The sequence below is a fragment of the Desmodus rotundus genome, chromosome 10 (genome assembly GCF_022682495.2).
Source record: "Desmodus rotundus isolate HL8 chromosome 10, HLdesRot8A.1, whole genome shotgun sequence".
Lineage (NCBI taxonomy): Eukaryota > Metazoa > Chordata > Mammalia > Chiroptera > Phyllostomidae > Desmodus > Desmodus rotundus.
In genome coordinates, this window is record NC_071396.1 from 51,843,767 (window position 1) to 51,868,509 (window position 24,743).

At 46.1% G+C, this 24,743-nt stretch overlaps 1 protein-coding gene across 13 annotated transcripts in view; it reads left to right on the forward strand.

Annotated features, from left to right (window-relative positions):
- Positions 1–23,756, forward strand: part of LOC112318205 (protocadherin alpha-C2) — a 186,943-nt gene extending 163,187 nt beyond the window's left edge. For 12 of the 13 annotated variants that reach the window (XM_045183992.3, XM_053913150.1, XM_053913154.1 and 9 more), the window contains exon 4: positions 21,825–23,756. In XM_045183992.3, the coding sequence (XP_045039927.2) occupies positions 21,825–22,135 (311 nt within the window). In that variant the 3' untranslated portion in view covers positions 22,136–23,756. The remainder of the gene's footprint in view (positions 1–21,824) is intronic. The other variant, XM_071219494.1, reaches the window with a different exon arrangement.
- The last annotated feature ends 987 nt before the right edge of the window (positions 23,757–24,743 follow it).

The following is a 24,743-nucleotide window of genomic DNA, read 5'->3' on the forward strand; positions in this document are numbered from 1 at the left end:
ATTAAGTGACTTCTTTATACTCACACAATTCGTGTCTTTAGGTCACCATTATATTTACAGTGTCAAGCAAGGTGTGTAGCCCACAAGGGTGCTTAGCAAATATTTGTTGAGTTTGTTAATTAATATAATAGCAAGAGCAATATTTGAACTCCTGCCTTTCTGAGGCTGAACCCCAACCCTTAGCTAACACACTGCTGTTGTTTTGTCCCACATGCTGGTGAAGGATACCTCACTTCCAGATACCAAAATCTGCATTAGTTTTCTGGGGGTGCTGTAACAAATCACCATGAACTGCATGGCTTAAAACAATATAAATTTATTATCTTATAGTTCTGGCAATCGGACGTCCAAAATGGGTTTCACTGTGCTAAAATCAAGGAGTAGGCAGGGCTGCATTCCTTACGGAAGTTCTAGGGGAGGATCTGTTTCCCCCCCACTTTTCCAGCTTTAAGAGGCTGCCTGCATTTCAGGGCTCCTGGCTCCTCCCTCCACTTTCACAGCCAACAGCGGAGCATCTGCAAATCTCTCTGACTCTGGCTCTCCTGCCTCCCTCTTTCACTTACAGGGACCCTGGTGATTACATTGGACCCACCTGGATAATCCAGGATAATGTCCCTCTTGCAGGATCACATCTGCAAAGTCCCTTTTGTCATATAACATTTTCACAAGTTCTAGGAATTAGGACACGGGCGTCTTTGGGGGACCATTATCTTCCTACCACAAGGTCTTTCGTGTTCAGGCAGAGAGGGCTGTGTGTGTCTGTGTGTGTAAACTTCAGTGGAGGTGGAGGTAGAATAAAGTGCATATGAGGACTATGAAAAGGGTGTGGTCAGTGTTAACGAGACTTTAAATGCTTTCTGAAGGCTATTAATTGTCAGGAGTTTGATGGAGACTAATTAACCACCTTGCTTTCCCTGCAGATCTTCATTAATTAAGAATAGATGCAAGGAGCTAACTGAGGGAACGACGTTCAGAATCAGGTTTATCGTTGGTAAAGATGGTCTGGAGCAGAGGGTAGCGTGTCCAACCTCCCAAATGCAAGGGAAGAGAGTGAGGAATGGCAGAGCTTTTCCTTGGTGAGAAGGGAGACTGTCCTGCTGTGATTACTTGCCAGAGGCTGAGCTGGAAAAGAGAAAGAGAATTGGAGAAGAGGTATTTCATGAAGGAATAGTGACTGTTGATGCTAATTTCGTCCAATCGAGAAGCACAGTCTTTTAAAGTATGGTTTACAGAAATCTCCCCTATCAGATAAACAACGTTTTCTTATTGGGGAGAGTAAAGAAGGAAGTGGAGCTGAAGGTACGAGCTCCCTTCCTAACCCACCCCTACAGGACAGAAGTATTGGTTTGGTGGTGTCCCCTTCTCTATGAGCAGAGGTAGAAACATGGAGACAAGAGGGAAATGGTTCCCACTGCATTATTAATGGGTAAGAGATATTGGTCTGTCGCGGGCTTAAGAGTATTTTTCCAAAAGTTGGGGAGCAGTCAGGAGAAGACAGCACTCTTTGAATCATCCACAGGCTAATCTGGAAGGAGTCCATTAAAGGGCATGGCAGCTGGCAGACAAGTTACTGTCCCCAGGGGCAACACTTAGTGCCTGTCCTGTATGCATCTAGCATCTGTATCTAGGTGAAAACAGATTAAAGTTTATATCCAGGACTTCCCTGGAGAAGAAAGTGCAGAGCCCGACTGGTGTGTATGTGTGTGTTGGGGGCTGTGGGAAGTGGGGCAGAGGAGGTATGTCAGTCCATATTCTTAAATCTCACTTGCTTCTCCTCAATGATGCATCCTGTGTCAGGGTCAGCAGTCGGGTGGTTGTGGGCCGAGTCTGTGGATGTACATGTACTCAGGATTTGTTTGTTTGCATAACAAACCTATTCTCATACTAACTACCTCCTTGAATAGGCTCAGCACCTCCAAAACCTACAGCATCTCAGCACGCTCAGCAGCTGTGATAGGGGAATAAATCACCCCCCATGTCTCTGACAGTGACTAGGCATAAGACCCATGAAAGAGCTTCCCTGGAGTCCAGTGCCCCTGTAGGCTCCTTGTGTTGCCACGATGTTGATAAAACTGCTGTCCCTGTAGTCTGCGGTGGATGCGGTTATGTTAGTCAGTGATCAGCGTCTCATCAGTTTCCCTCTATTGCACCAAATATAAATTCATTCTAAATACCTGCCTTGGCGAATATTTTTTTTTTTTTTTACGGAAAATGAGCTCTTCAATATGCTCTCACTAAATCTAGGGATTTAGAGATGTAAGTTAATTGCTTTGGTCCTTTCTCACTCAGGGTCACAACCTTGCTTCCAGGACACTAGCCTTCTAAATGGTTATGGTTTGAAGGGCGCTATGAAGGTCCCCAAAAACCCACTTCATAGGCAGGTACCTAGAACTCTGCCTTAAACCACCACCACCAACATTCTCTTTAAAGTCGTCATTCACTCATTCATTCACTTACATATATTCTCTCTCTCTCACACACACATAATCACAAAGAAGTAAAATACTCTAATATTAGAATATCATGTCCAAGGGTACTTTTCCTGTCTTGGCTTCAATATAGAATTTGGTTAGAACCTTCTATATAGTCACTAAACAAATATATTTATTTGTTTTTTAAATGATTTATTTATTTAGAGAGAGGGGAAAGAAAGGAGAAAGAGAGGGAGAGAAACATCAATGTGTGGTTGCCCCTCACTTGTCCCCACCTGGGCCCGCAACCCAGTCATGTGCCCTGAATGGGAATGGAACCAGTGACCCTTTGGTTCGTGTGCCTGCACTCAATCCACTGAACTACACCAGCCAGGGCTCAAATATATTTATTAAGCACCTGCTTAAGGCCAGTCTCTATTCTAGGTGATGCAGATTGATATTAAATATAACACAGTTTTGTCCTTATAACATGGTGTGTGGAGACAGAAATGTAAAGAAATAAGAGGAAAATGTTTCAATGTCATGTGATAAGGACCATAATAGTGCCGTGCATGGGCAGGGCCAATGAGGGGCTAGGACACTGGGACAAACCACCATGGCCTGTCAGTCCAGAAGGGGCCTCGGAGTCTATGTTGTAATCAAACAAACCACATGTGAGGATGGCAAGCCAGTTCACCTTGCCCAAGAGAGTCCCCAAAATTGTTTTCAGGGGACCCAAAGCCTCCCTCATGAATAACCATGAATGCTAGTTGTTGTAGGAACCCAGAAGGTGAAACTGGGAATTTAGGGGACCAGGTCAGAGATTATGGCATGTGGCATGTAACATGGGTGTTGAAGGATGGCAAGTAGGATGCGGGAAGGAAGAGAGTTCCAGCCAAAGGGAGCAATACACACATTCTTTAAAATAAATCAGAAGTGTGTGGTCTGGGTGAATGGAAGGAGTGCATTGTGGGGTTGGGATGGAGGCCTGTTGGGAAATGAGATCACAGGGACAGACTGGAGTCAGATTTTGCAGGGCCTCACAAATCCAGCCAAAGAGCTTGTAGTGTCATTTGCTGGCCATGGAAAGCCAACAGATTAGTTTGTTTTGAAGAAAGAAGGTTCTATGAGCCCCCTTTGCTCTATGAGTCTTTAAAAAATTAACCTATATCAAGACAGGCTCATGAGCTATCTATCAGCTTAGTGTTTTTCTCTCTGTAGACCAAGGATTGGAAACTTGGAGTGTCTAGAAATGTGGGACCAAAAGGGAGGTGAATGCAGCATTTTTGTAAAAAGAACTGGCCTTGGCAATGTTCTTAGGTGATCCCGGTGGACTTGGTCTTGATTATGTATGGAAAATATGGAGAGTAAAGGGCAGGTTTGTTTCAACTTTGCTGTGTGAGCTTAGGGGAGGCAGCGTGGCGTTGCCCAGGGCCTCAGATCCCCGAGGTGCACTTCATCATTGTACCTCAGATTCGTTAGTGCGTGAAAGATGCAAGACCGTAGGCAGCGACAGGGATTAAATGAGATGGTGCATGCAAAAAGGCTCCGTACAGTGCTTAGCTCATGGCAAACACACAGAAATGTCAGCATTTACTCAATTTACTCTCCTGGCATTTAGCACAGTACCTGGCACACACAGTAAACAGGATTCACAATGTTTGTGTTAGATGCAGTGGAATGACATTGAAGTCCGGGGAGGGGGTGGCGGAGGGGGCGGGTAGTAGGGCTAGAGGGCTCTCCCCAGGACCCTCATCCTCTTGCTCTGCAGTGTTCTGATGGCACCTCCATTTTACACCCTCAAAGGAGGGATATCGCTGCTTGTCTAGAAATGGTTGCTCAAGGCTGAGACGTGATACAGCATCACAGAGCCTGGGATTGCTGCCAAGTTTAAGAAGCACAGATTGTATCAAAGTAATGGGGGAAGATGGAGAAGAAAAGTTTGAAAACTCAGCCAAAGCCGGAAGCAGTGTTGTCATTAGGTGAATGGTTCTGCCTTACACAGGTTTGGGAGGGCCAGGCAGTGGGTTTGAGACCCTGGGGAGAGTCTCCGGCAACTTGTGGTGCTGAAGGAGGAACCCAGAAGTGCGCTCTGGGGACCCAGCACTTAGAAAAGCCTTGTTTGGTTTAATATTATGCTGTCACCATCTTGAAGTCCTTAATGATTCTTTTAAAAAGGGGCTCCCACTTTCATTTTGCAGGGGGCCCTGTAAATTGTGTAGGTGGTCCTGGGTCCACACTATCTGGGACAGTGACATTTTGTCCCAGCTAGTTTTAAATTTGCAGCTGATTAAACAAGTAGCTGCTGGGCTAGTATTCTTTTTAATCTCTCTCTCTCTGATTTAGTTATGAGCAGGCAAAAATCATAAGAAATTAAATCTGACAGAACTAAAAGTGAGTAGTGCCTCCTTGCTGCTTCCAATCATGCTCCCCAGAAGTAATACTACCAATAGTTTAGTGTGTGTCCCTATTTTTTACGAGTATAAAATTTAAAATATTGTATTATAAAATAATATGCAATTACATTGTGGATGTAAATATTAAACAATACAGCACCCTGTGCAAGAAAATATCCAAGTTTCCCTCAACTCTACTCCCCCTCAGTGAGTGTGTGTCCTCCAGATATTTTTTCAATGAATTTACTTTGTTTTTTAGAGCAGTTTTAGGTCCACAGCAAAACTGAGCAGGAAGGACAGAGAGTCCCCTGCCCCCCTGTCCCTGCACCTGCACAGCGCCTCCCACGATTGGTGTCCAGCACCGGAGTGGGGTGTTTGTTACCGTCGATGAGCCTACACTGGCATGTTACCACCTAGAGTTCGTAGTTCACACTGGGTTTACTTTTCCAAATATTTTTCAAATTGATTTTCAATCATGTGATTGATGTGTGAATATTTTTCCATGTTTATTTACAAATACGTAGGCTTTCAAAAAGCAAAATGGCATAATGTTGCACATATTAGTACTGTATATGGCTTTTGTAAAGCACCTTCCCAAGTCAGTACGTATATACCCACCTCATTCTTCGTTAATTCGGGCATGGTATGTTTTGTGCCTATATTATCATTTCTTTATCTAATTTCCCATTGATATCCATGCAACGCACATTCTTATACATATATTTTATATACTCCTCCTAGCATTATATAGGGTAGATTTCCAGAAGTGGGATTACTGGGTTATAGGATATGAACACGTAAAATTGGCATTCTCTTGTCTGGGGTTGGGCTGCCCCACCTCCACCTCTGCTGCCTGTCAACTCAGTGACACCATCACCGAGGGACTTAGTCCTCAGGTTTGGGAATAGTGGAGCAGACCGAGGAGAGAGAGGAGAGATTAATAATTGTTAATAGCTAACCTCTACTGTGTACTTAAACCATGGTTTGTGAAGTTAAGCCAGGTATTGTTCTCACACCTTACATGTATTAACCCCTTTAATCTGTATGGGCACCCCCGGAGGAAAGTCTGTCATACCCATTTTATGCTTAGGAACCTGAGACACTTGAGGTTGAGTATAAGGGCCTACATCCCTCTAGTAAGTGGTGGGGCCAGGGTGTGAAGCAGGGCTCCTAACTTCCGCTCAGACTGTATCTAGAAAGTGTACTGCCATCTTTACACCAGAGTTGTTTTTTTACCTTGTTTATTCCTTAAAACAATATTGTATTTATTCACTTACTTGTCTTTTTCTACACTCTACCTCTTTGAGGGCAGGGTACCTGTCCTAATATTATTTATATCCCTTCCCCTGATTCCTATAGCACATGCCTAACTTATTGTACATAATAAATATTAATGCATTTAGTTGAATGAGTTACAATGCCTCTGGGAGGTATCTGCTTCATCCATATCATAGCTGAAGAAACCGTTACCAGTCATGTGGGCTCTTGGTTCTTGAGTTTGGTAAAGAAAGAATTCAGAACCAAGAACTATACCATAAGAGGAAGTTGACTTAGCATGCAAAGCCCAAGTATTCTTGAAGAGAAGATTCAAGCTGGCTGCTTAGAGAGCTGCCTTGGCCTTTTAGAAAGAAAGTCACAGAGGCAGAAGAAGTGAGCCAGCTGGGCTGCATGGGCTCAGGAAACAAGTTACAGAGGCAAAAGGAGGGTGTTTGGAGACAGGTTCAAGGGGTTAGCCCTGGACGAGCTGCCACTGCCCGCTGCTCCCCTGGTTGCAAGTCTCGTGAGGACCCTTAGAGCTTAGGAGGAAGAAAACAAAGATACACCCCTGAAGAAAGAAGGCATGGGTATGCTCTAGAGAGCGAGCATGCACTGGGCCCTTTCCTGAAAGGTTTTTATCTGTTTTCTAAAAGCAGGAATTTTAGGGGAGGTCTCAGGGAAGGAGCTCAGCAGAATATTCATCAGCTTTCCAGGTATGTCCTTTAATATGTTGACTCATCAAAATGAGCATATAGGGCCAGGTTCCTGGTTTCTAGTGGTTGGTTGGCACTCAGGTGTGAGATCATTGGTAATTACATCTGGTCCTGATGCCAGCCATGGAGTTGCTTCTTCTGCTCTTGCTGCTTTTCTAGGCCTGGAGCTGAAACACAACTGAAGCCTAGGTGTTACCTCTAGTTTGACCAAAACTCTGTCTCTTTGGTCAACAGACCTGAGGCTTTGTTCCTAAGATTATTTTACCTTGATTAGAACCTCATCGTCCTGAGGGCTTTTAATGCCTAAGGGAGTGTTCGTGCATGGGAGAAAGAGGTAGGTGAGTCAGGGTGCTGGGTGAGGCCAGTTTGAATCAGCTATCTGTCTCAGTTTCCCCATTTCACTTGCCAAGGAATTTTTTTAGCTTCTTACTATCCTGCCTCAAAACTACACATCAGTATCTCCCAAAATATTAGTGTAGGAGAAAAGAGTAGAAAACAGAATGTTGGAACTGAGATTTGAACCCAAGGCTTTTGATACCTGGTCCAGTGTGCTGTCTACCACGTCCAAGGTGCCACTTCCTGCCTGTTTGTGAGGCTCAGGAGAATGGCCCCCTACCTAGCAACCAGCTTGAAGCTGGAAAACTTCCCAGCTAGACATCTTTGATGATCCCTGGGAGGGGCAGGGCCCCAGGGGAAGAGGACCCCTAGAAAAGATAGTTCCTGGTAGGACAGCGTCCAGGAATAGGTTGGTGTAGGGGGAGTCGGTTTCCTCAGAGGAATTCTACATAGTAGTAATATCTATCCTTTATTCCAGTTTCTACATGGCAGACATTGTTCCGTGTGATTTATGAGCATTGTCTCTTTTTAATGCTCACAATCCTATTAGATGGATATTATTATCTCTGTTTTGCCTCTGCAAGAATGGGGCTGAGAGGCCAAGTGACCTGCTCAAGGTTATACAACAAAGGAGTGGTAAAGCTGAGATTCCAGCTCAAATCTGTGTGATCCCAAACCTTCATGTCACGGTTCGGCTGCCCCCAGGGTGTGACATAGGCTGAGGCAGAGGCACTGTGAGAAGGCTGGAAGGGGAGATTGCCCTTTCTAGATCCCTGGGGGACTTGAGCAGACCAAGAAATACAGTAGAGAAAACCAGATAGCCTGAGCCCTGCTGGAGTCACAGAAAGAAGAAATGTGCTTATTTTTATTTTATTTTTATTTTTAGCTGACTATGGAGAGCTAGGAAGATTTGAGACTGGCCATTCTGATTTTTGAATCTGGGTTCCTAGCACGTGAGGTCTTTATACTCTTAACCTAGAAATGGCAGAGTTATTTTGGGCACAAAGCAAGAGCTTGGCTTTAAAAATACGCCACTCTATTTATCTCTTCCGCTCCAAGATTACTGAAAATTAGCCCAGCTGTGGTCTGAGGCACCCAGCAGCCACAGAATCTTCTCCCAGATCACTCAACCCACCTAAAGCTGGGGAAAGAGCTGGGAGTGAGTGGCAGCCCCAGGGAGTGGAACCAGATCAGCTTCTCCAGCACCCAGCCTACCCTCTGACCACACCCACAGCGCCCCTCCCAGCTGCCGTGGGGCTCAGAGTGCTAGGCCTGTGAATGGAGCTCAGCTCTGTCTGCTCCCCCACCCCAAAGCTTCAAGAAGTAAAATAATAATAATGGTTGTTATTTTATCATTATAAAACTCTAAAATAATAATAACTATTATTATTATGGAATTCTATTATTGAGGGGGGAGTCAGTCCGAGAACCATATTTTGGCTTTAGTACCAAATCCCTTGTGATTCATGGCAAATCATGTTGCCGTAATGTAAGCCTTCAGTTTCCTTATCTATAAAATGGAAATCTTCAAAATATATATACATGTATATAACATATGTACAAATAAATATATATGCAAAATGTTTAATAAGGTGCCTGGCCTGTCATAAGCAGCCGGTCGATACTCCTTAAAGGAGTGAGTAAGTCTGCTGCTCTGATCTTACCAACAAGTAAAATGTGATGAGTTGTTCCTTTGCGATGGGTCCTGCCTTGTGTGCTCTATAAAGACAATTACACTTAGTCTTAAAACAACCTGTGAGGTGTGTGCTGTTGTCTCCTTCATGTGAAAACGCAGGCCCAGGAATATGAAATAATTTGCTAATCATCACATTTACATGATGCAGCCAGATTTAAACCTAGTAGTCTGAGTATAGAGCCTTAAAGTCTTCCAGAGAACAGGGGACATATTTTTACATTTCTTGTTTCCTTGGAAAATTCTTTGCACTGTCAACCGAAGGACTGAGGAGCCTGGGGAAATGCCAGCCCAGGTGGTTTGAGCTTTCTCCCTGTCTGTCTGATCTAGACAGGATTTGGCTTTCAGACCGTGGTTCTCCTGTGTTTTGTGGGCTGTAATTACTCAGATTAACGTTGCCCAATTCATAAAGGATTGAGGGAGGGAGAGGAGGTGGAGCTTGTTCGGGCAGTCCACAAACCTGGCAGATGGCAGGATGGGGGTGGGGTGGGGAAGCTAGAGATGTTTTACAGCCCCGGCTTTCAGCGGGTTTAATGGCGGATGCTTTTTGCCTTTCGGTCAGGTTGAGCATGCACAGTTCTACAATCTGCCAAATTCTGGTACACACACACACTCACATGCGCTCACAGAGGGAGAGCGAGACGGAGAGGAGATGGAGAGATAAAATGGTTGCTCAAAGCCAAAGGAGGCTCAAGTGAAATCAGAGCTGCTTGAAAAGGCTGCGGTTGGCTGGCTGTGGTGGGGAGAGGAGTCAAGGACGGGCCCGAGGCAGGTATCTCTGGGCACAAAACCAGGATGTTATTTGCAAACCCAGAATCTGCAGAGCCTTCTGCCTCCTGACTCTTCCTAGTGCAGCCAGAGATAGAGCATCTGCGCTGGGAGAACGTGTGGTCCAGGGGAGCTGTCTGGCTGGGCCGGAAATGGCTGTAATCATTTAATAGCCTTTGCTGGCTGCACTAACCCAGCAGAGCGGGCTCTAGGCAGGCTCCCGGGCGCTGTCTGGCAAGATAGTCCCTGGCTTTAATAAAAATGATGGGTTTTCTGGGAGCTCTTTTTTAGCCGTAGCACCCAAATCCCAGAGATGGTAACAAAGGGATGAATGGGGCGTGAAGGGGAGGGGCTGAAACCTGCAGCCTGGGCTGTGCTTACCCAGAGCTTGTCAATCCCGCATCCACTCCCCTCCCCCCACCTCCACTCCTCCCTTCAACTGATTCTAGCTTAGAGACTCCTGCCTGCCTCTCTGTTTCCCAAATGGTGACAAAACCGACAGAATTATCGTAATTGCTACATTTGGGTACTGTTTGGGTAGTGTTTTTAAAGAGCCTTCACATACAGCCCAGGATGTGGGTCTCATAACTGGAGTGAGATTGCCCAGATTTGAGTCCCAGGCGCCACCATTCAGTAACTGCGTGACCATTGGTCTGTAGTCTTTTTTATTTATAAACAGACACATCTGTAAAACAGACATGGGTATTGGCAACATCTACTTCACGGGGTTCTTGTGAGGAGCAAAAATTACACCGCATGCAGATCTACTGAGCCCAGTGCCACGCACATAGGAAGGGCACAGTAACTGTTAACTGCACCCGTAACCTCGAGGTAGACAGGAGGGTGACCACCGATCATCTGTTTTATGAATGAAGAAACAGGCTCAGAGATACTTACAGACTTTGCTCAGGACGACACCCTGTCAAATGATAGAGCCAGGGCAGGCCCTCAAGTTCAGAAGAGTAAAGCAAGATGAAGAGAGGAAAAGAGGGTTACGCACTGTCCGTAATTCTCCAGCCCATGCCCCCCTGAGAGCTTTCCCAAAAGTAAACATCCTTGGCCAGACGCTGTTCTGTTAGAGGACGTCCACACACGTCAGGTAAACCTCTCTGGCCTTAGCTGATTGTCCAGGGCAGTTCAGAGTAGGGGTTAGGGGTGAGTTTACAAGTCTGGCATTTGCTTCGCCATCTTCAGGACCTACCTGGGCATTGGCATTGGCATTGGCAAAGCCACAAGCCCAATCATTCTAGTCAGGGAGGCTGAACTTCAGCCAGAGCTGGTTTGGCATGAATGAGGAAAGTGAGGAGTGTTGCCAAGAAGACCCTGGGTGGCACCTGAGGGAAGGGCCTGAACTGGATTATAGGGTTAAGTGAGGGGTCAGCTACCTCTGGAGAGCAGGTTTTAAAGTCGCAGATCTGTGTGCTTTTTTTCCCCTAACGTAGGTGGTTCTGATTTTTAAATGTATTCCTACTGTTGCACCCACTGACGCAAGAAACAGACGTTCGGAGACTTTCAGGACGTTTACAGAGATGTTACTTTAATGGCCAACTCTTTTAACCTGCGCAGGGGCGGACTCTCGATGTGTCCCGGAGACACGGTGCTCAGAAGAGCTGCAGATGAGAGCCGCGCCAAACGCTCACAGGCTAGCTCTTTTATACAGTGAGAAGCAAGCAAGCAAGTTACAAAAGCAGGTGTTGCTGTTATCTCTGCATAGCTCTGAGCTCTGGAGGAGTTTTGCTCTGGGTTCAGGAGGAACTATCTGTCTGTCTCCTGTTGATAAGCTTATTTCAGATGACGATTTGTTTCTCTTCCTTATCCATTCTAGTGACCTTCAAGAGGTTTTCTGCTTAGCAATGCTTATAATTGTCTAGCTCTCAACATTCCCCCATTTCCTTGTTGGCACTTATGAGTCAAATCCTTGAATCATACTAATGACGATGGGGCTACAAGTTAAACAGGAGTATAATTAATAAAGGCCTACTAATAGAGGAAATCAGGGTAGTCAGCTATGGGGACATCTTACAGATTCCTGTGTACTACGTTGGTTTTTCTAGCTTTTCCTGTTCTTTCAGTCTCTTGGTTAAGACCTTAATACTATCTCTAATTATCCCTAAATGATTAGCATAAAAGCAACAAGTTTCTTCTAATGCTGCGCATAATTCTTCTTTCCTTAAGAACAATAAATCTAATCCTCTCCGATTTTGGAGAGCTACCTCTGCCAATGAATCTACCTGTCTTTCTGAATAAGCTACTTGATCTTGCAGCAGAGATATGTCCTTAGAGAAAATCTGCAAAAGCTGTCTCAACTCTAATTCTCCCTGAATGAGGGCTGCAGCACTCAGTGCGGTGAACCCTAAGATCCTCACAGTGGCTACTATGGGTATAAGGGGAACTCTCTTCTCCCTAGTCCTGGAGGGGAGAACAAAATCTGGGTTTCCTGCATAGATACACTTGGGGAATTATGTACCCAGTTACACAAAACTCTGGATAAGAAATTGGTGGCAAACAATGGTACACCTTGAGTTCTGGATCCTATTACAAATCCCTTCTTGGGGCCCTCCTCTTGGCTGCACCCTGCTTCAATCCTTCCTTTCAGATATATCACCCCTTTATAATTATATAAAGGACAATGGACGAAGGTCTCATCTTCTTGTAACTGCTTCCGGCTGGACATGGACGTTGTCCTACCTAACCTTGGGTCGGGGTGCCCTGAAAGGGGGTGCAGCATGGAGGGAGTCCTTTCCTGTAAGGGGAAGGACCTTACAGAATCCAAGTCAGTTGGCTGTCACTGCGAAGTTGCAGGCTCGGTGTCCAAAGGCTGGCATTACTGGACAGTTGGCATCCTCGTCATATTCTGGAGGTGACAGATTTGGCAAGAGATTTGGAAGGCACAATTAAATCATAATTACTGAATAACAAAGGCAGGCACCTAGGTAAAGAATGGCTCATCTGGAGGAAGGTGTATGAGACATGCTACACCTATCTAAAACCCTGTGGCTCACTATACTTCGCTCGGGCTGAGGGGAATATATCAGGATTTCCCTCCTTTCAGATCTCTGGGCCCTTTCTGTTTTGGCTATTAGGACAGAAAAGGGAAGATAAACTCTGAAGTGAAGCCTACAGACCTCCTGAACCCTTCACTAACTAAACTACCTAGTTTAACTAAACTAGTTGAGTCTTAGGGGGAGATGATGAAGGTGGGCTCTTTAAATGAGGCCTATACTGCAACCAATTGCTCAGGTAATAAGGCCATAGTCCTACGCCCAATGAAAACAGAAGGAGGAACACACAGGTTAATTTACACAACCACTCCTAAGCCAGTCTCTATGCTGGTGAGACTGTCTTTTGGGAAGACATTCAGTTGCAAGGCCCTTGCTGCAACGACATCTAACAGTGGCAATTTGACAGGTCCTTCGTGCCTATAAATTGAACATCTTTGATGATATTACAAACCTAGTTTTAACTTTTAAATGAAAACAGACTTTTAAGACAGTTAGCTGCATGATTCTAATATCTAATACTGAGCATTGTGATTTTCCTTAGACCATGATTCCTCTCCCTAAGATCACCCTCATCATTATTAAAGAGACTACTTTGAGTCCAACTTTTAATTCTGCCTGTTTGTTTGCATAAACATACCAAGAGCAGCCTGGATTGCCTAAGATCTTTAAGTTCTCTCCGCTGGAACTCACTCAGGGAACCTTTAGACTGACTTTAGTCTGCCCCTCAGGGCACAGAAGCAGAGCCACACATCTGCCACCTGGCTTCGCCTGTACCAGTCGTTTTACTTAAATCCTTGAGGCTTCCGTTGTGCCCACAGGTTCCTTTCTAGCCATCTTTCAGGAAAGCAACCTTCGTTCCTTCCCTGGAAAGACTGCCATGAACCGCACAATTAACCAAGGTACCAGGCTTCTTCTCGTGGGCTTTTGCTAGCTTCGCAAGTCAATCCCAGTTCCTCAGGGCTTCCTGGTGACAACCAGAACCCAGACATGCCTCCTTCAGGCGTGACATTCCAGTCAAAGTATCGGTTAACAAACCACTATTAATGACTGGTCTTAATGGATTTATGCAGAGAAACCTTATGTCATTACTCACTCCTTCAGAATGCCAAATTCTGGAGGGATCAGATAGGGAGAAAAATACCAAGTGCAAAGGAAAATCCTTTCCCTTCTGATATCCTTTCATACACCTTCTTCATTTATATATCTTGCACTTTCCCTTGTTCACTTTCCTACAGAGTGTGAAGTTTTACTACCCCTGGAATCCTCAATTTTCTTTTCAGAGAAGATACAGAACAAAATCTAAAACACAGACAGAGTTCTATAAGAACAGTACACAGGTAGAGGCATCCTCTTGCACCAGTGCGTCTACTGGGGCCTCCGCAGAGACATGCCATTCAGGTCCGGTCTCTTGGCAGAGACATGCTCCTTTGCCTCAGGCTGAAACAAACATCAGGCCTAAATGACCCTTCCTGGGTCCCGAGTGGCAAAGGCATTCTCTTTAACCGGTTACAGGTGACCTTCGCTAGGTCTTCAGGTGACCCTAACTAGGTCTTCAGATACAGGGGGTTTCTGATCAGAAACGGAAGCAAAATGAAACTACATTCCTATAAAACCAGAAAACAAGTAGTTGAGGTTTCCTTTCCTCCAGGTTTAAAACTTTCACAACCTTTCTACACATTTTTGCCTATCTAGATTTAACTACAGTTTACCTTTAATCCCTGCTCCTTTCCCACCCTGGGAAGGACTGTACTTAAACTCAGTGGTTAAACTCAATCCGTGGTAGCTAAAAGTCCCTACTAGTACAGGCATCTTCTACTCAAAGTCCCTAGATATGCAGGGACATCCTGCAGCTTTCTGAAGATTAGACCTTGCAAACGCCCTATCAACTCCGCCCTCTGGGCTGAAGTTCCTTTTGGCAGGGCTTGCTGCCAAATGACTTCAGTTTCTGTGGTTACTGCAGCCCCCGCGTACAGCTGCCCTTCCCTGGGAAACTACTGCTATCCGAGAACAGAATGAGCTCTGGTTTTTCCTATGCCTCATCCCGCGAGTCTGGGCACACGCCTGTGACCCGCTCTAATATTTCATGGCAGCTATGCATGATGGTTGGATCAGGGGCTGGCAGCAGGGTGGCTGGACTCAGGGCTGCGCTTTTCAGGAACTGGACTGCTGGGGGATTCAGCAACTGCACCTGGTACTGAGTTAGCCGTGCATTAGACAACCAGCGATCAGGAGAGGATTTCAGAATTCTCTCTATATGATGCTCCCCAATTATCTGCAAATTCTGTCCAAGGGTGAGCTTGCTGGCCTCTTTCACTAGCATGGCTGTGGCAGCCAGAGCTCTCAAGCAGGCTGGCCACCCTGAGGCTACTGGGTCCAATCTCCTGGACAAATAGGCTACAGGCCTTCTCCAGGGTCCTAAAGCCTGGCTCAGCACTCCCTTTGCAATGCCTCCGTTTTCTGCCATGGTTGGAACAGCTTTCCTAAATTTGGCAAAGCCAATGCAGGTGCAGATACCAAAGCTGCCTTAAGCGCCTCAAAGGCTCGGTTCTCTTTTTCAGTTCAAGTTATATTTCCCTCTTTTCCCCTCGTAAGTTCATGGAGAGGCTTAGCCAATTCTGCAAACCCTAGAATCCAGAGGTGGCAATATCCTACTGCTCCCAAGAACTCCTACACCTGCCTCTAGTAATCTTTCTAGGAAAGCAGCGGGAGATTCCTCCCTCCCCTGGATCACTTCACTAATCTTCCTAAAATTGGTGGGCTTCCTAGCGGCTGCCTTTAATCCCCTCAACAGAGCCCTGCGATACTGAAGGAGCGCGTCCCTTCCCCGGCTCGTGTTAGGGTCTCAGTCAGGGGGCTGACTGGGCAGGATATCCTCCACCTCCCTCCTTCCCGCCGCAGTCTCTCCCTCTTCCCCCATAACTGCCTTGGCGGCCCCTGAGAGTATTCTATCCCTCTCCTCTGAGGTAAAGAGGGTCTGTAAGATCTGCTGGCAATCATCCCAAGTGGGCTGGTGCGTTCTAAAAATGGTCTCCAGGAGGGAGATTAAACCCTGAGGTTTCTCAGAAAACGGGGGGTTCCGATGTTTCCAATTATATAGATCACTAGTGGAGAAAGGAACATATATCAACCGAGGGGGTGCTCCGGCAGGGGCACCCGGTCAGGGCGGTGCCTCACAGAGTGGCAGAAGTGCTGGAGGTGCTGGGGATACTGGAGCCTCCTCCCCTTATCTAGTTCCCCCTCGGGTGTGAGGAAGGCTCCCGAGTGTCCCTCCCTCCTCCGGCTGGATAGAATGCGGCACTTCCCTCCTAGGGTAGGGAGGGAGCGCATTCAAGGGGTCTAACATGTCCTCCCCAGGCCCTGGTAGTGGGGGGTAGAGTTCAGGCACCCTCCGCCCTCTCGGCGCAGAGGGCTCCAGGAATTTCTTTTGTTTCCTCTTCCCGCGGCTAACAGAGCCGTTCTTCTGCGGGAGGCACTCCTTCTTAGACATTTCTGAATATAGCCTGGCTTGTCTGGGGCTATGTCTACCCACACATCGATGTAAACTATCTGATCAGGGTGTGGGGCTCTATAAACTGTGGCCTGAACTGCAAACAATACCGGGAGGTCAAAAGTCCCCTCTGCAGGCCATCCGACACCAAAAGTCGGCCACTCTAGCTGGCAAAGAGTCCGCAGGAACTCCGGATCGAGCTGCATGCTCCCGTAGCCGCGTGCACGGCGCTGGAAATCAGAAAAGTTATTCAAGATGCAATCAAGCAGGGAGTTTGGGGTGGACTCCCGCTGGTCCATTTTCATAAGGGTTAGTTTCACATAACTGAGACAAACAAACAAAACAAAACAAACAGAAATGACAATTTACTTTCACTTCGTCCGCCTGGCCTCTCCTCTCGCGAGGACTTAGGTCTGTCTTAGCTAAGGCTGCCCGCGTAGAGTCCGGGTTAAACTCCCAGCCGTTATGCCGTATGACAGACTAAGGAACCGCAGGTTAGGACCCACGCACGCTCCGTAGGCTGTTGCCCGTGGAGCCACACACTCTGTCCTCACACACTCAAACAAAGCGGCCGCACTCATACTCAGACACACCGCTGCGCTTCGCTGCGAGCCCTGACGTGACCGGTCACAACCTGAACAGAACAGAAACCAGGCCCACGCGCGGCGTGGTCACAACCTGAACAGAACAGAAACCAGGCCCACGGGCGGCGTCCCGGCCGGGGTGGCCTGGGTGGGGTACAGCGGCGTCCCGCCTACCACCTCAGGCAATACTTCGCTCCGGAGCACAGACAGACAGAGGATCCTCCCAGATACTTACCAGGCTCGAGCCCTCGTCCTCCCCTCAGTTTCCGAACCAGACCTCCACCTAGGGAGAATCCCGCTGGGGCCTCCAAAATGTTGCACCCACTGACGCAAGAAACAGACGTTCGGAGACTTTCAGGACGTTTACAGAGATGTTACTTTAATGGCCAACTCTTTTAACCTGTGCAGGGGCGGACTCTCGATGTGTCCCGGAGACACGGTGCTCAGAAGAGCTGCAGATGAGAGCCGCGCCAAACGCTCACAGGCTAGCTCTTTTATACAGTGAGAAGCAAGCAAGCAAGTTACAAAAGCAGGTGTTGCTGTTATCTCTGCATAGCTCTGAGCTCTGGAGGAGTTTTGCTCTGGGTTCAGGAGGAACTATCTGTCTGTCTCCTGTTGATAAGCTTATTTCAGATGACGATTTGTTTCTCTTCCTTATCCATTCTAGTGACCTTCAAGAGGTTTTCTGCTTAGCAATGCTTATAATTGTCTAGCTCTCAACACCTACCTGTTGTGGATAAGTAAACAAACAAACAAACAAACAAAAAACAGCAGCAAAACCATTTACTGTGATGATCACATTCTATTAAAATTTCAAATCCTATTGGGTTTTAATGTGAAGGTCAGGGAAGCAGACCTCCACCTGCTTGGTGTGTGTCTGAAATCCTTTCTAGGCTCTGATCAGGTCCATTCATTTGGGCCTTGACTGCATTCTGTCTGGCCTTTGTCAGCCTGTGAGCTGGGTTCCCTGGAGCAGAGGGGCGGGGACTTGTGGGAGGTCCCAGGAGGGGGGAAGGGAGGCAGTACTGCAGGAGAAAACATTCCCTTGATTTACGGTTTGCTGGGACTGGCCCTGAGCAGGGGTTAAGGGCATGAAAGGTGTATCTGTCTTTTTCATCTTCTTCAGAGGGGGGTATCTCCTTGATTCTGCCCCAAAGTCACAGCATTTTATAGGCAAAGCTGGCCAAGGGTTCAGCGCTCTTGGCCAAAAGGGACTCAGACTAGGAGGTCAGTAAATGTTGTTCGTTAGATCCTTAAGCTATTATTTCACTTGAACGACCCCTAGAAGTGTTTGCTTGCACACCAGCCAGAACAGGTTAGGCACAACCGCCTGCGAGGGATTGAGAAAGCAGACCTTGTTCTGCTCTGCAGAAGCTGAATATGAGGAGGATGCACCTGAATGGCTGTCTCATTGCTTCTTGGAGTTTAGGCTGAGTCAGACCCAACCGAGGCTCCCAGCAAATGACGGGTAAAAGAAGCTCATTAACTCTTAGTGGTCCTGCTATGCGGGGACCGTGAGGCACGGCCATTAATATTCCTCAATTCTGCAAGATAAAGATATCTCTGAGCTCCGCATCTCCAGATGGCAGTTGGAAAGGCCTCATGCAGAGTCCCAGCTGTGGTTGGGAAAAAAATTTCCATCCTGGGCTCCCGTGAGAGCCACTAAAGGACTGAGGAGTGGCGTTGAAACCCGATTCCGCTAGACAACAAATCAGAGGCTTTCACATGCATTTCCCACTTTTGTCTCAGTCTTTCAGGGTCAGGGCCTGTGTCTGAAAGGTAAACAGGCAGATTCTGGCTGAGCTCAATTGCAGATTCGATTGTCTCACACGAATCAAAGAAAGCTGCCTCAGAGAAAAAAATATCTGTTGCCTTCTGTGCAAAGAGCTATGGTGTCAGTCAGCTCTGGCAGGGGAAGCCCGGTGCAGGGAAGGGGCTTTGGGGAGAAAGCATGGTTTCTGACTCCCTTTCCCACTGCCTGCTGGTACCTGGAGTCCATTTGCAACATCCTTACCCTGCACCAAGAGCCTGCACCACACACGGGGTGGGCAAAAGTAGGTTTACAGTGGTGAGTACGTGAAACAGTTTATTCTTGTATTATTATTTATTAATTATTGCATTACTTATGAGTAGTATTAACCCACTTTTGCCCACTCATGTATAGTTGCCCATCTGAGATCCCATTGATCGAGTCAGGCTTAGCATTTTACATGGTCTTTACATGCATTGTCTTTAGGGATTCCGAAAGTGCTGTCCGTGGGAGGCTGTTAGGGCCGCTGAAGAGTGGGCACCCCTGCCGCTTCTCACGTCAGTCCTTTCATTCGTTCCTCCAGCAAGTGTTTGTCAAGCACCTGTTATGAGCCAGGCCTTGTGCTAGACACTGGTAATCCATGGGTGAATACATCGGGTCCATTTTCCGCCTCCGTGGACCTTACAGTGTAGAGACGGAGGTGAAGGGGGTGCTGCTTGGCTAGGATGCTCATGGACTGCCTCTGCGAGGAGGTTGCAATTAAGCACGGATTTGAAGAATGGGGAGTCATGCCAAGAATGGAGGGGAGATCATTCTGGGCAAAGAGAAACCCTGTATGTGCAGATCTCTAGGCAAAAGCAATCCCACGGGGCATTGGAGGAACCGAAAGAGTGGTTGGAGGGTGGTGGAAAGAGGGAGGCTTGTCAGCCTGACTGGAGAATAAAAAATATCTGATTATTGAAGGGCCTTACGTACCTTGGTAAGGAGTTTGATTTTTTTTTTCCCTCAAGGCAGTATAAAGTCTCTGAATCACTTCAAACAGGGGAGTGACATAATCTGATTTCTGTTTTTTAAAGGATTTTACTGTATTACATTATACTTCAGTTTTTCAAAAATGGAGAAAGATTTGGAGGAATAAAGATGGCTCTGGCTACTGTGTGGCGTGTTAAGAGAAAGGCAGAAGTAGAAGCTGCTTGAACAAGGAAGAGGCTATTGTAATTCACCTGAGAAAACATAGTAGCAGTGAAAATAGGGAGAAGAGGACAAAGTCAGGGTACATTTAGGAGGCAGAAATGACAGGCCTCAATCTGTTGTAAATGAAGAATGAAAACTAGAGAAAAGTGAAGAATAGCTCTGAAGTTCCTGGCATGAGCACTGGGGTGAAGAGAGTGCCATTTATTGAGAGTGCGGAAATTTAGAAAGAATAGAGGAATCAGAAGTTTGATTTCAGATTGCTTCAGTTTGAGATGCCTGGGAGACCTCCAAGAGGAGACACCAGATAGGCAGGTGGGGACATGAGCCTGGAGCACAGAGAGACAGGGGCTTTAAATATAAATTTCTGTCTCATCAGCATATTTAGATAGTATCTATACCCATGGATGTGGCTGAGATCCCAAAACGAGAAAGTAAAGAGAATGAAGAGAAGTTCTAGAGCCAGACCCAAGGAAGCTCTAACACAGGGGTGAAAGAAGAGGTCCGACCAGGGAACTGACAAAGAACAGCCAGAGGGAAAGCTCAGGAGAGTGGTTGGACAAGGAGCTCATGGTAAAAATGAATGTTTCAATGAAGGGATGACAGATGCTGCAGGGAGGTTCAATAAGATGAACGCTAAGATGTGACCACTGGCTTTGGAAAACTGCAGTCGAACATAAATGGTCATCTGGCGGACTTCCGGTGACTCCAGCAAAGGAGCAGTGTCAGATACAGGAACACTGCTGCGGTGTCAAAGGCCCCACTGTCATGGCCACTGGGATTACTTTGCCCAGACAGACCATTACTCTTCCTCTCTTTCTCTGACCCCTACTCTTTAGAAGTCATTGGTGTATTTATGGTGTGTCTTCCAGCTAGACTCTCGGGAGAGTCTTGCATTGAGAACCCTTGTGGATGTGTAATCATGTCCCCAAGTGTAAATTCCACCTCTCCTCTGGAATGTCCTTTGACCTTTTCAAGCATAATTAATAACTGTCTCCTCTGGAGTCCCACAGTACTTTACGTGTGACTTAGTTGTTGCAGTTATTGAATTGGTTTATAATCGCTTGAGTGTAAGTCCCAACCGAGCGCATTGGGGGTGGGGACTGGGTTCGGCAAGTCAGGTTGGCTCCCGGAGCCCTATCCAAACCGGCCTGATGTGCAACGGGAGATTCCATTCTCCTGTGCGTGTAGTGTCCCTCTGTACCCGCGCGTCTTGCCGTCTCTTCTTCGCTTCACCCCTCCGCCCCTCAAGGTTATTATAAAAGAATCAGGATCAAATATGGTTGACCCTTTAGCCACACATGTCTGAATTGCACAAGTCCACTTACATGTGGATACTTTTAAATAAATGCACACAGTACTGTAAATGTATTTTCTCTTCCTTATGGTTTTCTTAATCACATTTTCTTTTCTCTGGCTTAATTGTAAGAATACATTATATAATACATTTAATGTACAAAATACATGTTAATCGGCTGTTTATGTTATATTCATAAGGCTTCTGGTCAACAGTGGGCCATTAGTAGTTAAGTGTTTTGGGGAGTCAGAAGTTATACATAGATTTTTGGCTTGGATGTTTGGTGTCCTGAAACCCCCATTTGTTCAAGGGTCAACTGTAATCAATGCAACTAAATTTGGTTTTTGTTTTGGGCAGAGTAGATGTCAAAATACATTTGTAGCCAAAGTAATTTCTTGAATTCATACACTAAAAGTAACATATTCTGCTTTTTTTTTTTTTAAACATCTCAAACTGCATCATGTATCTCTAGTTTAGGTTTCTTTTCTCCATTGGCTGAAGATAATGAAAACATTCTGGGTACAACGGCAGACAAGAGCCCTGAAATCCCCTGGCAGTTGGTGCAGAATGCAGTATGTCAGCTGCCTTTTAGGTTACCATCGTTATTGAAACCTCAGTAGAAGACCCCAGAGGTCCCTAGACTGGCTTGGGGAACAGTTCTGTAGTACCTGACGTCAGGTGAGATTCAGGTATTTCAGTGTGTGGTTTCAACCAAATAGCGTCACAGCAGAAGGTTAAGAGAAGGTCAACACACTGATTGCCCCAGGGAATGCCCTGTGCACAGTAGCCCTTAGGACCTCAGGGATGTTTGGGTTTGGTTTTCCTCCACCTTGGAAGCCAGGCCTGTCCGCGCGTAGCTTTTCCTACATTCTACCCACTATCGTGACATGCGAGGCGTGTGTTGACTCTGTTACTGACTTGTGGCCTTCTGTCTTTCAGAACCAGAGGCAGGAGAGGTGTCCCCTCCAGTCGGTGCTGGTGTCAACAGCAACAGCTGGACCTTTAAGTATGGACCAGGCAACCCCAAACAATCTGGTCCCGGTGAGTTGCCAGACAAATTCATTATCCCAGGATCTCCTGCAATCATCTCCATCCGGCAGGAGCCCACTAACAGCCAAATTGACAAAAGTGACTTCATAACCTTCGGCAAAAAGGAGGAGACCAAGAAAAAGAAGAAAAAGAAGAAGGGTAACAAGACGCAGGAGAAAAAAGAGAAAGGGAACAGCACGACCGACAACAGTGATCAGTGAGGTCACGTGATGGGAAACAAGCCACTTAGCCAGTTTTTGTAATTAACGGCCACTCTCTCCCCTGTAGCAACTCCCTACCCACTCCTTCCTCCCCTCCACGTGAGCCCTGTCTTAGAGACCTCAGAAATCTGCAGCAAGTGCCCTGTGTCTGTCTAGATCACATTTAGCGGGTTTTGTCTTAAAAGCTTTACTAAGTCTGGTGTTAACTCTCTCTCTCCGCTCTGGCTTGTTTTCAGAACCTAAAAAGCAGACCCAAGTTTCCTTTCTCCTCCGCCGCAAAGGAGAGGCTTCCCAGCCCCGCCAGTGAGAGGTTGGACTCTCTGCCCTGTGCTCCGGGGATCCTGTCTTGATGACACTTGCAGGGCAGGCCGAAAGGTTTTGAGATTGAGCAGCTCGGGTGTTTGTGGCCACGGCGGGTGGGTGAGTGCTAGACCTTGGCTGGGATGGGCCAGATTAGACCAGGCGGTGCAGGGAGGGCTGGGAAACAAAGGCAAACAAACAGAGGGAGTTACCAGTCTGGAGGGGACTGTGAAACGTAACAGGGGCCAGACTTTCTAAATCTTACAACTCAAGAGGTGGTGGCCTCCCTCCATCAGACAAAACCGCCCTCATGGATGACACGGCTTTAGTGGTCCCTGCAGGCTGTACCTACAAGCGGATAGTTCAGCGTTCAGCAGGGGGCCAGCCGGGGCAACAGACGAAGATCTGATGTGTTTCCTGTACATGTCCTTGTGCTCACTTTATTAAAAATTCTTTTGCACACACTCTTTATGAAAAGGCCAGATCCTTTTCCAGCGACACATATGCAAAAGCAAAAGCAAAAGAAGAAAACCCCAACACCTCACTTTAAGCTGTTTGTCATTTGATAGATTTATTTAAAAAAGAGAAGACCTATAACTATAAATCTTTAAAGAGAACTATGATGAAGACAATTCCCCTAGACTCTCCTCAAAAGCGAGTTCAGTCTACAGCCATTTAAATGATCACTGCTGCTACGGAAGTGCTTTAAGAGAATGGCCTATAACACCTGTGTTATACCGGCCACCCGCCAATCACAGCTTTACTCTTTCAGGTCACTCTGGGGCTGCCTCTTGCATGTATTAATTACTAAATAAAAGGATCTTTCCCTCTCTCTTTTCTAAGAAACAATTATGTGCACTTTGTATACACAGCCTTCTCTAGCCAACACTATCAAGACCCAGAAATCGAAGAAAAAGATTGTTTTCTCATACACACAGTGAGCAGACTTTGCAGTCCTCTAATTCCGTGATTTGTCTTGGTGTGCTAGCTTACGCCTGCTCTCTGGTTTCGTTTACCTTTTCTATTAACACTCTGACTTGCTACTCTTGCTAACACATATGATGTGACCCGAGATCGACCTCCCATATGTATGCTGTATGCTATTATAAGACTCCCAAATATACTTACTCCGTGCTTGTGTATGTGAATGTTAATGCAACTATTACCTAGAGTGAACTTTAAGCTATATCGTTGAATGTAATTCCATTATATTTTCTTTTGTACACCTGTGAAAAAGTGGAGTAGTGTTTTTTTTTAAAGTATTGTTAATCAGCTTTTGTGTATGTAAGACACAGTAAAATTTATTTCTCAAATCAAGATACTGGTGATTCAAGGAATTTTATTTATGGTCAGCCAAGAGCTGTCTCTTGCCAAGACTCCTGCTGGCAAGGGAACAGATAAAGCTGTTTTTTCCTAGTAACAATTCTGGAATGAATACTGAAGCTATTCCCTGAGGGCGCAAGCACAAAATTTACCAATCTGACCTCTTTCGAGTTGCAGAATGCTTTGAAATTCTAATGATGTCTGGAATATCAGCTCATAGAGAACAATGAAATTTACTGTCACCTTAAACAAGAAATTTTAATTTTGTTAAAATGTACAATTTAGAAGTTTGAGTGATTATATTTTAAAAGTTAACATAAAAGAGGTAGGAGTCTGTTTCAAAACAAAAGTAGTAAATCTCAAAAAAAATCTGTTTTGTCTACTTGAGCTTCATTCTCCCACATTTTGGAGGGTGTGTAACTTCAGCTCTGCAGGATTGCATGGGGTAAAACTTGTCGCCAACACATCTGAACCGTTGCCACATTGTAGGTTGTGATCATTTTGCCCCACTGAAACCCATGTATCTGACCTTACGTGCCTTTTGAATACTAGGAGAATCGGGCTAATTTATTAATGATGATAATTACAATGTATCTGTACAGCACTTTAGCACTTTTTACCTTTGCAAAGTGCTTTCCAATCCATGTTAGTTACTAGTTATTACAGCTGTAAGGATAAAACACGTCATGTGGATTCATTTTTAATTGGTGCTATTGGTATTTCCTCTGTTATTGCTAATAAATGGACAATGGTGGTATGAAAGAAATGGTGGTCATTTCATAGTATAAGAGTAGGAGGAAGCAGAACACTGATTATGCTGAGCTGTTATTGCTGAAGCAAGTTGCCGTTGGAAATGGACTGTAGCACTGCTTGGCTGTCCAGCTCCCTGGCTTCTATGTTCATTCTAAGGCACAACACCCAGTGGAGTCAAGATCCAACACCACAGTGTTACTCAGATGGGCAGCCAGGAGGTTGCTGGGTTACT